The sequence below is a fragment of the Mastomys coucha genome, unplaced genomic scaffold (assembly GCF_008632895.1).
Source record: "Mastomys coucha isolate ucsf_1 unplaced genomic scaffold, UCSF_Mcou_1 pScaffold8, whole genome shotgun sequence".
Lineage (NCBI taxonomy): Eukaryota > Metazoa > Chordata > Mammalia > Rodentia > Muridae > Mastomys > Mastomys coucha.
This window is the reverse complement of record NW_022196914.1, coordinates 58902333-58916481: the sequence shown is the minus strand read 5'-3', so window position 1 is coordinate 58916481 and position 14149 is coordinate 58902333. Positions and strand designations below refer to the sequence as shown.

Here is a 14149-nt window from a genome sequence, read left to right as displayed (position 1 = left end):
CATCAGCATCATCACCATCATTATCATCACAAAGAGGGAGGAAGATAGAGTTCTTGGCTATCTTTCTAACCTATGGCTCTCTGTGCATATATGTCTATAATGACATAGGTCTATCACTGAAGTATGAAGTATTCCCTAACTATACAACACATTTACAAACCTGATTATGTCTCTGGTATTAAAAGATTATTCTGACTAGCTTGTAAAGAAAATGAGGAATTAACTGGTTAGAAATGGTGCTCAGCCTTCCCAATAGTGAAATGCTGATAGCATAAAGGTTCCAGAAAGCATCTAAGACTCATTAGCAGTCTTGTTATCTGAAATAAGTTCTTATCCTCAGGAGAGGCACTGACAAACCACATAGAGTGCTCCATCTTAGTTTTGCTCCTGCCTTTATTGGAAGTACAGCTGAGGTTCTGTTTGAGGCCCACAACCTCTAAATGTCAGCCTAATAGAAGGGTGCCTTGTAGAAGAGTGTCCCAGATACCACCACCACCTCAATGACATCAGTGATAGACCCCTGGACATCCCTTGAACAGCTATCAGACCTCGTAATAGGTAAAGGTGTTTGCTGCCAAGGCTGACCATCTGAGTTCCATCTTGGAACCCCGGGGGGTGCAGAGAGCAAACTCCTGTGGTTGTCCTCTGACCTTCAAATATGTGCTATGGTACATGTGTTTATGTTTGTAAGCACGTGCACACATCTCTCCAAATAAATACATGCAAAATTAAAAGAAAAGAAGGCAAGTGTCTCTTAGAGCATTTTACAGACCTCAAAGAAAAAAATGAATTTCAGCTGACTAACTAATATGTGGGAAGAATTTCTTAGGGTTAGGGCCATAACCCAGAATAGAGGAAAAAAAATAACTCAAGCTTCAGAAGCCCTGGGATTTGTCTTGAAGGGTGCTGAGCAGAAACTCATTGTTTTGACCTTAATTCTTAAGTCATGGAAAGCTCTAGATTTGTGGGAGAAATGTGAGGCTTACAAGTGGTGGGCCAGATCAACCCAAGACTTTCTCAGGGGCCCTGATGAGAGGACAAAGGTAAATTTATGTCTGTGTCCTTGTCCAGGAGTGGACTTGGCAAGGCCAGTCTAAAACTGGAGCCAGTGCCTCAGAGGAGTTAAGGTTGTGGTTTCTGGAGATCCGGCTCTTTCCTCCTGAGCTGTGGTTGTCAGCACTTACCTGAGGCACTCCATGTTCTCCTGGCCAACATTCTCGGACTTATCTCTGCACTGACCTTAGTTATTTTCATCTCTGAAAATAGTATATATGATGATGTACTTAATAAACCTGCTTAGCATAAGCCATCAGTTTGTGTAATACCTCTTGGTCCTCCTTTCATAATATCTTGCCATTTGGAACCCTCAGTCCTGCTGGTTTGGGTCGTACATATAGTTAAATCACTGTATGAATGTAGACATTCAGGCTGAGGGTCAGTGAGATGGCTCAGCACGTAAGGGCATTTATTACCAAGCCTCAGGGTCTGAGTTCAATCCTCTGAACCTACATGATGGGAGGAGAGACTCTTGTGTCTCTCTGAACTCCACACATTCAAACACATGCTCGCCCACACAAACCTAACAAAATCAGACTCATGATGAAGAATGTTAACAAAGGAGGCATGTTCTGTCAATGCTTAAAAGGGAAGACACACACAGTGAGATCTTTGGGCCAGTGGTCTTTGCACTTGAATGAGAAACTCTGGATATGCTAAGCGGCCTGCAACTTGATGGTGATGTATGTACAATGGTCTGACAGCCCTCAGTCTAGGGGAGCTGCTTTTCTGAGTTCAATTTATTACCAAGTAATAAGGTGCCAGATCTAATGACTTCTCGTTAGCTATCATGTTGATGGGTTATGGTATATTGTGGGAAGCACTGAGAACCTTGTGCTTACAGATAAGCACTATGGGTACCTGGAATGTTAAACACACAGGGTTGTGTTCTCAAAGGGAGGGATGTATAACCAGTTATCTGTCCAGAAGGCTTGGAAGAGATGTGGTTAATAGTGTGGTGACATTTTGTACTATCTCTCCTTTTCCAGACCTATATATATGTGAGCTTGTCCATCTATAGAACCTACCGAAGGTGTCACATGTAGCCTATCTATAGAGCCCATCTTTATGTCACATGGGCTTTACAAAGAGTTTCAATATAGCCATGTCTTAAGCTTTATTGTGCACATGGACTGAATTATCACCAGGAAAGTTTTCAACAAATTCTGCTGTGCTTAACTATGCCTAAAATAAACTACTTGGGGTCAGACTATCAAAATTTGAACTGACACTGGCTACTTAGTCATCTTGAATTACCTTCTTGCCTCTTGAGTATATTGTTGCTCTGCTGGTCAAAGTGACTGCAGAGACCTCACCCTATCCTGCAGTGTGTGGTCCTGTCGGACAAAATCCATTTGCATATAACTCAGCATTTCACCTAACATTACCTGTAACATAGCTTTTTAAAATTCTATGTGTATGAATATTTGCCTGCATGTTTGTATGGGCACCACATGCATGCAGAAGATTGGTGGATCCTCTACAACTGGAGCTACATGGTGAGGTGCCGTGTGGATGCTGGGGACTGAACCCCAGCCCTGCTAGTGCTCAGGTACCAAGGCGTCTTTCCTGTTCCCCTTAGCTCTCTTTCTCTTATGTTATCCAGATCGAGTTTATATGGTTTACAACTGAAATAATATCCATTTATCAGATGGACTTACCTCCATCAAGCCTCACAGTCCATCAAATTACTTTCTAGTCCATGGTTCCCTCTTCTGGATTTTAGTAAGAGGCAAGTTAATGACATTCCTCTAGTAGGGGTAGAGAGCGCCTCACTTCTCTTTTATGACTTTCCTTCTCAAGCCTACTTGTAAGAGAAAAATATTCTAAGCGTACTTCTGGAGATGACCATTAATAAACCTTTGTTGATCTATTTGCAGAACAGAAACGTTAAACTGAAAATCCTGAAGACATCCGTGACAAGCATATAATCAAAGAACTAGAATGCAAACAGACACAGTACTTTATTTAAACATGATTTTGTAAACCACCACACTGTACTTTTTAATTCAACAAGAACATTATTTTCCCCGCAGACTTATAGTAAGCCCTGTGCAAAGTCATAGTTAATACAAGAGGGAAGACAAACAAGATGGAACACATTTTCTTAAAGTGTCAAATTGTGGTACTTGATACAAAGACACATAACCACCTGTACCATAAAAGGTTACATGCCATAAAACATTAATTAATAATTTTAATATATAGTAAAACACATTTATTTAAAAAACCATCAGGATTAATTTTATTATAAACAAGTAAATTACCCAGAGGAATATTTATTAAAACTCACTAAAAACCAGCAAATATTGCAACTGAGATAAAAATTTACACTCAAACAAAACTATAAAAATTTACATGTAAACAAAACTATCATTTAAGGACCGAGGAGTGAGGAGAAGGGCAAATGGTGTTTTCTGAGGTCATCACTCCTTGATGTTTTGAAGCAGCTTCAGCAGGTGTGACTCAATGACCTGTTGAACTGCGAGGATAAGTCATTAGATCACAATACAAACCAAGCAAACAAAAGTCAGTCCATAAACTCAACTGAGCCCGGGATTTTGTACAATGAAGTTATTTCTATTAGGACTGACTGTCATCTGAGGACAATGTGCAACAGTTCCTCTTAACACCAAGGCTGTTGCTAATTCAGCAGCTGCCCAAGCTTCTGAGTTTTCTGCACTGAGGTTTTATTACACAGTACAATGTTGTTATATGTGAATAAATGAACTCAGTCCTTAGCTTTGCACTTCATACAGCATATGTCTGGAGTTAGAATACTACAGTGTTTTATGCATGAAAGCAATGAGACGGTTTAGAGCACTTACTGTATATGAAGGTTTCTTAAAATGACCTGAGGGTTCTAAAATACTCACCACCTCTGTAGCCCAAAGCTACAGCTAGGTCCATAGAATTGTAGCCAGAGTCTGTTTCAATTGTTGGGTCAGCTCCATTTTCTGTAAGAAAACAGCAAAACCTAGATAAATAAAATGAAAACGTGAATGTCCGTCTATCCCTGGCTCATATGTGAATGGTTGAACAGAGCTTCAGTCAACATGCTCTTACAAAGTACTGAGCACATGGGATCCAGAGTTCACATTCATGGGCTGAAGGGTAGATACTAAATATCCCTAGAGTGGCTGAATGTCATAAACAACCAGACACAAGTTACACATGAAGACAGTGCGTACAGAGAACACAAGAGTGGAGTCAAAGGTGACCGGAGAAGTGAGCAGGAAGGGCAAAGCTTCACGTGCAGAGGTGGATGGCAGTGATGGAGCTGCCTCCCCCATGGCAGTCCTGTGGTAAGGGGAGCCCCGGGCAAACTCTAGCAGAGCAATGCAACCCAACAATATGTATGATCCTCTTAACAGGACAGCTTAAAATGCTCACAGGACTTTTTCCAAACAAGGACTACATTCACTTGCTTACCTAACAGCATCTTCACACACTTCACATGGTTCCCGTGGACAGCATAAAGCAAAGGTGTCCCTCCATTCTGCAGGAGGACAATTGTCAGTTGTCAGCATCTTTCAGTGAGCATAGTCAATAAAATGCTGCTGTGGAACTGGGCATGTAAAACTAATTTAAAATGATATTAATATTTTGTGGAAAACCTTCTAAATCACAAGAAATAACTGGATTTATGACACTAACTTGCTCATCCTAAATAAGTACACTTTTTTTTCCAACACCTTAATAAAGGTTATATTTCCTTGAAATAAATTAAATCCTAAAAATATTATAATAATTATATTTATTTGTTTGTTTGTTTAATTTTTTTTTTTTTGAGGCAGAGTTTTAAGTAGTTCTGTGGCCTTAAAATAGCTAAGAAGCCAAAGCTGAGCTTGAATGTCAGTCCTCCTGTGTTCCCTCAGGAGACTGTTGTGCACCCCATATGCTGTGCATGCCAGGCCAGCCTTCCTCCCTGAGGTTCAGCCGACTACAGAAGCTTCAGTTCAGTGTGGACTCACCCAATCATACTCATTGACATCAACTCCACAGTCCAGCAGCATTTTGACAATGTCTGTGTAGCCCTTGCTACAGGCCAACGACAGGGCACTTTCTCGACCTTTTCCTAGAAGCTGTGGATCTGCACCCTGTTATGGAAGTGAAAAGAAAGGACTTTCATTTGATTTAAACAAGAGCATGGTCTCTGTGAATATGATTACAGTTTAACACTGAGGTCAGGCCACATTCTAGGGTTAATAAGGAAGTAACACAAGTGATGGATGTGCTTGTTACCAAAGCCTGACTTACTTCCTCCCTCTAGCTGCCTCAATCCAAATTCTCCTTCACTCTGGAAAGGTCCCAGCTTCTCCAAGCCTTTTCTCCAGGACCTGTTGATAGTATTTGTGTTCCTGCTCCACTCAGAGAGGGGCTGGACATTAACTGTTTCTCACTGTTTCACGTGGGATTCCATTGCCTTCCCAGCTAGACCCAGGTTCCATGGGAATACTAGACAGTCTTTCTCTTGTGCCCTCCATCCTTCTGTCTAGTTGGCTGCAGATAGAAATACTGCACTAAAGACTAAAGAATGTAAGAGACTACACATGCACATTTGCTGAGCATTTTCCTTACATTCTGAAGTAGGAACTCTACCACAGCTATTTGCCCATGTGCCGCAGCCCACATCAGGGGAGTAAATCCTTCTTCATCCGTGTGATTGATAACATTTTCTATTGAAAAGAAAAGCATTTTTTGTGATCTAAGTTAACAACCACATATTAATATCACTTTGAAAACACTTGTTCTAAAAACTTGTGACTCAATGAAGTTCGGCAGGCTGAATTTTGTTTGCTGAGGTCTGGATTTACTGTTGCGACTTTCAGTCTGGGCATGTTAAAACGGGCCTCACAACAAAGCTGGGTTCAGGAAGCACATTCTTTAAAGTATGCATACCACACACAGTATCATGTCAGGTCAGCATTGGTCTCAGGGACAGGAGACCCAAGATAGAATCCTGGCTCTTTCATTTTCTAGTGGTTTGGTGCTGGGCAAGCGACTTAATTTCTGCTAAACACAATTAGTAGCAATGTCATCTCAACACAAGATGGGAAGACCACAACAAAATGAGATACGATAGCCCTTAGTTTCACCTGAATGCAAACTTAAGAACTTCAGCATCTTACAAAGGCCACTCTCGGTTCTAGCTAGCACTGCCGCCTGTGAGTTTCCTTCATCCATTCAGCCCCTAGTGTCCCTAGTAGAATATGAAAACTGGATAATTTGAAAACAGTGCCACACAATTCTATCTCCAACTTCACAACTTCATTTTCTTTCTTTCTTTCTTTCTTTCTTTCTTTCTTTCTTTCTTTTTTTTTGTTTTGTTTTTCAAGACAGGGTTTCTCTGTGTAGCCATGGCTGTCCTGAAATTCACTCTGTAGACCAGGCTGGCCTTGAACTCAGAAATCCGCTTACCTCTGCTTCCCAACTAGTGGGATTAAAGGCATGTGCCACCACTGCCCGGCTTCATTTTATTCCCTAAATGTCGCCTAATAGTTACAAACTGTACAGCTTTCCTCCTACACTTACTTGGTAGGTGGAACATGAAATTTCTACTTTTTAAAAAAATATTTATATTTTTAAATTATGTATCTGTTGGGGGTATGGATGCATGTGAGTGCAGGGGTTGTTAAAACAAGAGGCATCAGATACAAAGTCTCACAAAAATAAGACTCTTGGATCATGCTCCCTGTAAACAACAAACAATATTGGGATACCTAACTTTAAAATAAGTTTTCTTACTCTTTATTATACTAAAAAGTATTTCACATGCATCAAAGACTATAAAGAAGGAAATCATGTAAGTCTAGCATAAGAATGGGTGGTTTCACCTGGGGATCCATCCCATATACAGTCACCAAAACCAGACACTATTGTGAATGCCAACAAGTGTTTGCTGACAGGAGCCTGATATAGCTGTCTCCTGAGAGGCCCTGCCAGTACCAGACTAATACAGAAGTAGAGGCTCACAGCCATCCATTGGACTGAGCACAGGGTCCCTAGTGGAGGAGCTAGAGAAAGGACCCAAGGAGCTGAAAGGCTTTGCAGCCTCACAGGAGGAACAACAATATGAACTCACTAATACCCCCAGAGCTCCCAGGGACTAAACCACCAATCAAAGAGTACACATGGTGGGACCCATGGCTCCAGCTGCATATGTAGCAGAGGATGGCCTAGTCAGTCATCAATGGGAGGAGAGGCCCTTGGTCCTGTGAAGGCTCTATGTCCCAGTATAGGGGAATACCAGGGCCAGGAAGTGGGAGAGGGTGGGTTGGCGAGCAGGGGGAGGGCTGAAGGGATAAGGGGTTTTCAGAGGGGAAACCAGGAAAAGGGATAACATCTGACATGTAAATAAAGAAAATATCAAAACAGTGATAGCAAACAAACAAACAAAACAAACAAAAGAATGGGTGGTTTCTTTAGTGGAGAACATTTTCTAAGCACATATTTACAAAAAAAAATGTTTATATGGGTGTTGTACCTATGTGCATGTATGCATGCTACATGTGTAGCTGGTACCCTTGGAGGCTAGAAAGAGGGCATTGAGCCTCCTAGATGTGGAGTTACAGACAGTCTTGAGCTATTGTGTGGGTGCTGGGAACTAGACTTGGGTTCTTTGGAAGAATAGCCAGTGCTCTTAATCTCAGAGCCATTCTAAAATCCTAAATTTTATACTTTATAATACTTAAAAGTTTCCTTTTTTAATACCCATTGGGTTATGTGTTTGGTGAGACTATACAACTTCTTTTGTCTTTATAGTTTCTTATACAAAAACAAAACAAACAATAACAATTCTAATAAATTCAAATGAATATTCAAAATATAATACTTAACACTAGGATATTACCTTGTTCAATACGAGTAGCCAGGTAGAGCATCTCTCCCTGAGCTGCCAACTGGTGAACAGACAGAGCTGAAACAACATGATAAAACTCTTCAAGTGCATCTTGTGGGTCAAACATCTATCATCCCATGGTGAAGCCAGTTTCTTTTCCAAAACAAACCTCACCATCTTATTATTTAAGCCTAACAAAGTATCCTAATATCATCGGTCATATTCTCTGAGAACTGACTCACATAACATGACTCCTGCAAATTATTATTTTTGGGCAAAATTTATCCTAAAGAGTGATTCGGTGCTTAATTTTTAAAATGCTACCCCTGACTCCAAACTTATGAAGGAAGTCTGTAACGATACAGCAGCGTTCCTTTGGCTTCCTTAGTGACTCCACTGAAAATCTAACTTGTTTTTCTGAGAGGGTCTCACCATGCTGCCCAGTCCAAATTGAGCATGTAGGCTCAAGCAATCCTCCCTCCTCAACTTTCTGAGTAGCTGAAGTTACAGGGATGTATGTCCATGGAGGCCATAAGAGGGGTGGTGGTATTGACAGTCACCATGTAAGAGTTGAGAATCCAACTCCTGTCTTCCAGAAGAATAGCCAGTACTCTTAACCACTGAGCCAGCTCTTCAGTCTCCTAAATATTTTTATTTTGAGGTTGGGTGGGTTTTCATAACATTAGGAATGAATTCATAAATAGAAAGCTAGCCTTGCTGGATTTTTTTTTTTTTGAGGGGTTAAGTTTAATTTTAAAGAGTCTTGCTGTGAAGCCTGGATACATGTCTTGCCTTAGTGTCCCAAGCTCTGAGAGTATAAGTGTGACTGGCTTGGCTGGTGAAGAGTACATTTATGAGCAGAAGGTCAGCTGAGGCTAGTTGGCATGTTAACGCTGGCTGGCTGACTGCACATTTTTATTCATAACAAGGTGGAATATTCTCCAGCTATGTGTTTTTTTTCAACAGAGAAGTTCTATAGTTGGAATACTATAAAACAATCTCTGTAAGCTGCACCGTTAACTAATACTGCCTTCAGTGTTATGACTGGGCTATAATACTTCAGTGCTATGTAGAGGCACACACACATTTAAGTACACTGGAAATAGCCTGTAGGTGGAATTAGAATGTTTCCTGGCTCCACTGCTACTGTATGCAATCTGAAATCCATTTCACCAGGCTTTAGAATACAGAGATATTATAGTTTCAAATGCAGTTACTATCATCTAATAGCTCTCATTCAAATACTCAAATACTCATGCTTCACTGAATATCTGGTAGCTTAGGCACAGAAACATTACATCCTATATAATGACTTTACATTCAAAGTTTTTAAACAGTGGGTTCATGTTTATATTATATGCTAATGAAATGTTTCAATAGGAATTATCTTTTGTTATAAAGTCACTTCTTGATCAGTGAATACTTAAGTCTGTATTTAAAATTATGTTCCTATATAAGTAAAACATAACCTATAACACAAAAGCACTGATACCTTAATTTGTTAAAAACAAAAATCACAGTAACTCGCTTCTTTTTGGCAAAACTATAAAAGTTTTAATAATATTTTAAATTGTATTTGTTCTCATAGAGATATAACAAGAACTCTCAAACATAGAAAACCATATGAAAAAGTTTCTATTTATTAAAACAATTAATGTATCACTTAAGCTTTCAAAGCTATAATATTTATTTAGTGAAGCTAGTATTTCAAACACCAACTCCTAATTTGTAACAGCATTAGTTATTTATACTAATACTTTGATACATTCTAAGCGCATACTTACAATTTGCTAACAGAGGTGTGGTGGAGACCTCGTTTCCCCTGTGCTTGTTGGTTAAAGTAGTTGACTGTTTTATGGGTGAGAAATGTTTTGTTGTAGAGGGTGTGTAGACATGCCTTACTTGAATTCCAGGAGAAGGAGATGTATGGATATTGCACTCAGCTAAATAAAACAAATTAAAATTGTATTTTAATGACAGCAGTATAATAAACGTGCTAATGTTCACATGAAAAGAATGTATGAAGTTTAACAACTTTAGTTTACAAGTGTTTATCAGGTGGTATTAATTTATTAATTATATTAGTCTATACTACTACAGTGTAACTACTACAAAGAAAATTAGCAATCTTGATCTATTAGTTTTAATATTCAATAGATTACAAAGTAACTATAGCATGCTGACAGATCACTGAATTACAGTATTAGAAGCTGATGTAAATTAGTCACAAAACAGGAAATATTAGACTAATTTTGAAAAAGGAGTATTTTTCTATCCTTTAAAATGATACAACTAAGAAAAACCCAATTAGGGAAATTATAAATAAAGATCAGATGAGGATTTTATTTATTTATTTAGATAGGGTTTCACTATGTATCCCTGGATGACCTGGAACTCACTATCAGGCTAGATCAGGCTAGCCTTGAACTCACCTGCCTCTGCCTCTCAAGTGCTGGGACTAACTAAAATATGAGCCACTATACCCAGCTTAGGCAAGGAATATTTTTAAAAAACCAACAGAAATTTACTGTGGGTTTCTGTGAGATTCTAAAAAATCCTTTTAAAAGATGACTTTCAAGCTTTTCCTCAACTCTGAATCTCATGATTCAAAGAACACAGGATGGAATGAGCCAGTGAAAGTGAGTGTAGGGAGTTGTACCATAACTTTCAACCTTTAAATAAGACAGACGCCACCTCCAGGTCAGAGTTAACTTGATCTTGAATGTTTTTACTATCCTCTTCATTTAAGGATTTCACAAATCGAGAACACACGTTCATATCAAATCGGTTTGGCAATATGAATTTCATTCCCATGGCGACACCCTGAGCTGATCCTTCGTCTGAGTTTGGGTCCAGTTGGTGCTCTATTTTGATGTCTGGCATCCCAGAGAGACTATAGCTGCTGGGACACTCTTCCACGATCAGCTGGGCCCCAATGTCCAGATTTGCAGATGTAGCCATGGTTTTAATAATTAAAACACTTCATGATTTCTTCGTATTTTTTTAAGGGTGTTATCCAGTATTTTCTTGGAATTGGGATATTAAAATATCTGAAAGGAAAAATAAGGCAGTATGTTAGCTTATATAAATGTACATACACAATCTTTTTAACTACAAACCCAAACAGTGCTCTTGTAAGCCTCCTTACATAATAGAAAGCTCACGATATTCAGAGGCAGGGAATCTGCCCATGAACCAAGGCTTTGCCATTTGTTGTATGATGTGTACAGGTTACTGAGTCTGACAAAGTCTCGGTTGTAAAAAGAGATGCTGCTGTTACTGTACAGGGTCCTGGGAAAGGATGCAGGGAATACAGCATACCTCCAACACTATCTGAACACATTTCAGTTAGTTTCTCCCACTCTTTAGCTGACAAGTGCCAAATGTTTAAAGATCAACCATTTTTGCTACCAAAGAAAATAAACTTTTATGCTAAAACAGTAAGCCATTATTTGAGATTCATTTTTTTTAAAGGCCATTTCTGTAAATCTTCCAAATCTTTGCTGAGATACAACCAGGTTGACATGCACTGTTTTCTAAAATACTCATGATTCAGACAGTGAGGCACTTTAGAGACTTATTTTAAAAACGAGTTATCTATTTTGTTTGCATGTATGTGGGAACACATGGGCCACAGCATGCATGTAGAAGTCAAGAGGGCAAATTTCAGGAACTGGGTTTCCCCATCTATTATGTGTGTCTCAGGAACTGAACTTAAGTCATCAGGTTTGGGAGCCAGTGACTTTACCTACTGAGCCACCTCCCTAACCCTACAAAATTTATTTTTTAAGAGTTAAAAGTATATTTATCAGCTTTTATTCAGAGTAAGCAGAAGCAACTTGATGTAAGTTTTAATAAGAAATATATAGATTATGGATTGGTATCACAGGATATGTGATAATCCCAAGTACACAGTTACTTGAAACAGGAAGAACTCAAGATCCAGTTAATTTTTGTCATTTGACAGCATATTGCTCCTTGGACATTTTGAATGGGAACTGAGTGTGTGATGATCAGAATTACCTGGAATTAAGAGAGAAATGATTCAGCACTATATGACCACTGTTCAATGTTTTAAAACCATTTATTTCAAAAGACTGATCCTGCTGAGTATGGCGGAGCACTAGAGAGGTGGAGAATAGTCCCCTCAGAAAGCCGCATAGCAACTGGTTATGCAATACTAAGTAGTAATGTTCTGAAAACATACATATAAGTAACATTATACAAGGCAGGTGTGGTGGCAAACACCTTTAATCTCTGCAGTTGGAAGGCAGAGGCAGACATATCTCTGTGAATTTGAGGTCAGCCTGGTTTACACAGTAACCTCGAGGACAGTTAGAGCTACTTAATAGACCTCATCTCAAACACTTCCTTAAAAAAAAAGATTGGTCCGGGCTGGAGAGATGGCTCAGCGGGTAAGAGCACTGACTGCTCTTCCAAAGGTCCTGAGTTCGGATACCAGCAACCACATGGTGGCTCACAACCACCCGTAGTGAGATCTGACGCCCTCTTCTGGTGCGTCTGAAGACAGCAACAGTGTACTTAATTATAATAACAAATAAATCTTTGGGCCAGAGTGAGCCGGGACTGAGTGAGCCGGGCTGAGCGAGCTGACGGGAGCAAGCAGAGGTCCTAAAAAAGTCAACTCCCAACAACCAGATGAAGGCTCACAACTATCTGTACAGCTATACTGTGTACTCATATACATAAATAAATAAATCTTTTTTTAAAAAAAAGATTGATCCTTATCACAATCTTCGGAGTAGAATGGGTGGGTAACGTTCAGCTCAGTGGGGAAAGAAAGCTCCTGAATCCTGAGAAACATATGCTGCATCACCGAGGTCAATAAATAAGCACCAATACAAAAATACAAAACTTCCAGGGGAGAGATGAAGACACTATAGTCACACAAAGTAACCCATAACAAAGACGTTACGTTTTGTCAGAAAGCAACTGGAACAGAAAGTTAGTTCAGTGCTCAGTGGGAACTGTTTATAAGGAAAGAACAATTTCTTCTAGGCACCTGTGGGTTGAGCGCAACTCTGTCCCCTACTCCAGCTCCCCCAGGGGATGTCGAGTGTCTCTTTTAACACCACTATTCTCTTGAAAACTTCCTTTCAAGCTTCCATGAAATGGAAAAAAAAAAATTGCCAGCTGGAGAACTTTTTTCTTTTGGGACAAAGTCTCATTTTGTAGCTTCACCTCTGCCTCTGGAGTGCTGGGATTAAAGGTGTGTATCACCTCCCTCACCTGGTTTAAGATCACTCTTAGGGGCCACGGCACACAAAACCGACCTAGTGCCCCATCGGTACGTTCTGATTTAATCTGAACAATTTTTTACATTTTCTTCCTTATATTTTCTAATTGGGTCTGGTAATTTATTCTCAACATCAACTAATTAGATGTGCTAGACACGCGTAAATCACGAGTTTTCCGAGAGTCAGTCATTTCTAAAATGGGGTTAAAACAATCACCTCTAATATTCTTTGCGGACCCCTATAGAACAATAGGTTTCAAATAGACGGAATTACCAGTCTTTGACCGGAGAACAGGAAATGAAGAGGGAACGGTTATCTAGACTCGATTACGGAGAGAAGCAAAAACTGTTAATAACGCCAAGACTTGCAGTACAGGGGAGGGAAAAACGAAATGACAGGGATGATGAGGAAGAGTTAAGAGAGAAAGGGTGGGCAGGCTCGCCAGCCAGGCTCCCAGGAAGGGAGAGTACAATGCATGCAGTGGGCACAGCCCCTAGTGGAAATCTAGTCGTAGAGGCTCCTGGTTCTTCCTAACTCTTGAAATTGTCCTACGAGGGGTAAGAGGTGCTATAAAAAAACGAAAGGTGTCTCACGGGCGACAGGTGTCCGGGCGGGCGTTCCCGCTCTATGGCCGCGGGGTGACAACACCCGCTCCGGCTCCAGCGCAGCGAGCGGATCCCGGGACAGGGGCCGGTCAGGCGGGTGGGGGTACCCAGAGCGCAGCGGGAGAGCGGCTCCGGCCTGGCCTAGCTGCGGATCGGTCCGGAGCCCGGCTTGCTTCGGGCTCAGACGTCACTTCCTATTTCTTATCGCTTCTGGAAAAAGCCCAGAGCGTTCAGCGAAAGCGAGACGACTTCCAGGGATAGCTTCTGTTTTCCCTAGTGATCCGCAGCCCATCTTCTCGGAGAACTAAGGGTCGCCTTGGTTCCGGGTCACTAGACAACAGCCCGGGGCCCCGCCCCGCCCCACTGCTCCGCCTACCGGGCCGCTTGTA

At 40.5% G+C, this 14149-nt stretch overlaps 1 protein-coding gene across 2 annotated transcripts; it reads right to left on the bottom strand.

The window, feature by feature from the left end:
* Positions 1-2999: 2999 nt before the first annotated feature.
* Ankra2 (ankyrin repeat family A member 2) lies at positions 3000-14146 on the bottom strand. 2 transcript variants are annotated; one of them, XM_031360052.1, is made up of 9 exons: positions 13749-14146; positions 10570-10947; positions 9682-9840; positions 7910-7975; positions 5638-5735; positions 5031-5156; positions 4489-4555; positions 3933-4013; positions 3000-3538 (listed from the first exon to the last, which is right to left on the bottom strand). In XM_031360052.1, exons 2-9 carry the CDS (start codon positions 10856-10858, stop codon positions 3483-3485), a joined length of 942 nt encoding a protein of 313 aa, XP_031215912.1. In that variant the 5' UTR covers positions 10859-10947; positions 13749-14146; the 3' UTR covers positions 3000-3482. The 2 variants fall into 2 exon arrangements, with proteins under 2 accessions (XP_031215912.1, XP_031215913.1); XM_031360053.1 differs by lacking the exon at positions 13749-14146 and having other exon boundaries at positions 10557-10781.
* Positions 14147-14149: the final 3 nt, after the last annotated feature.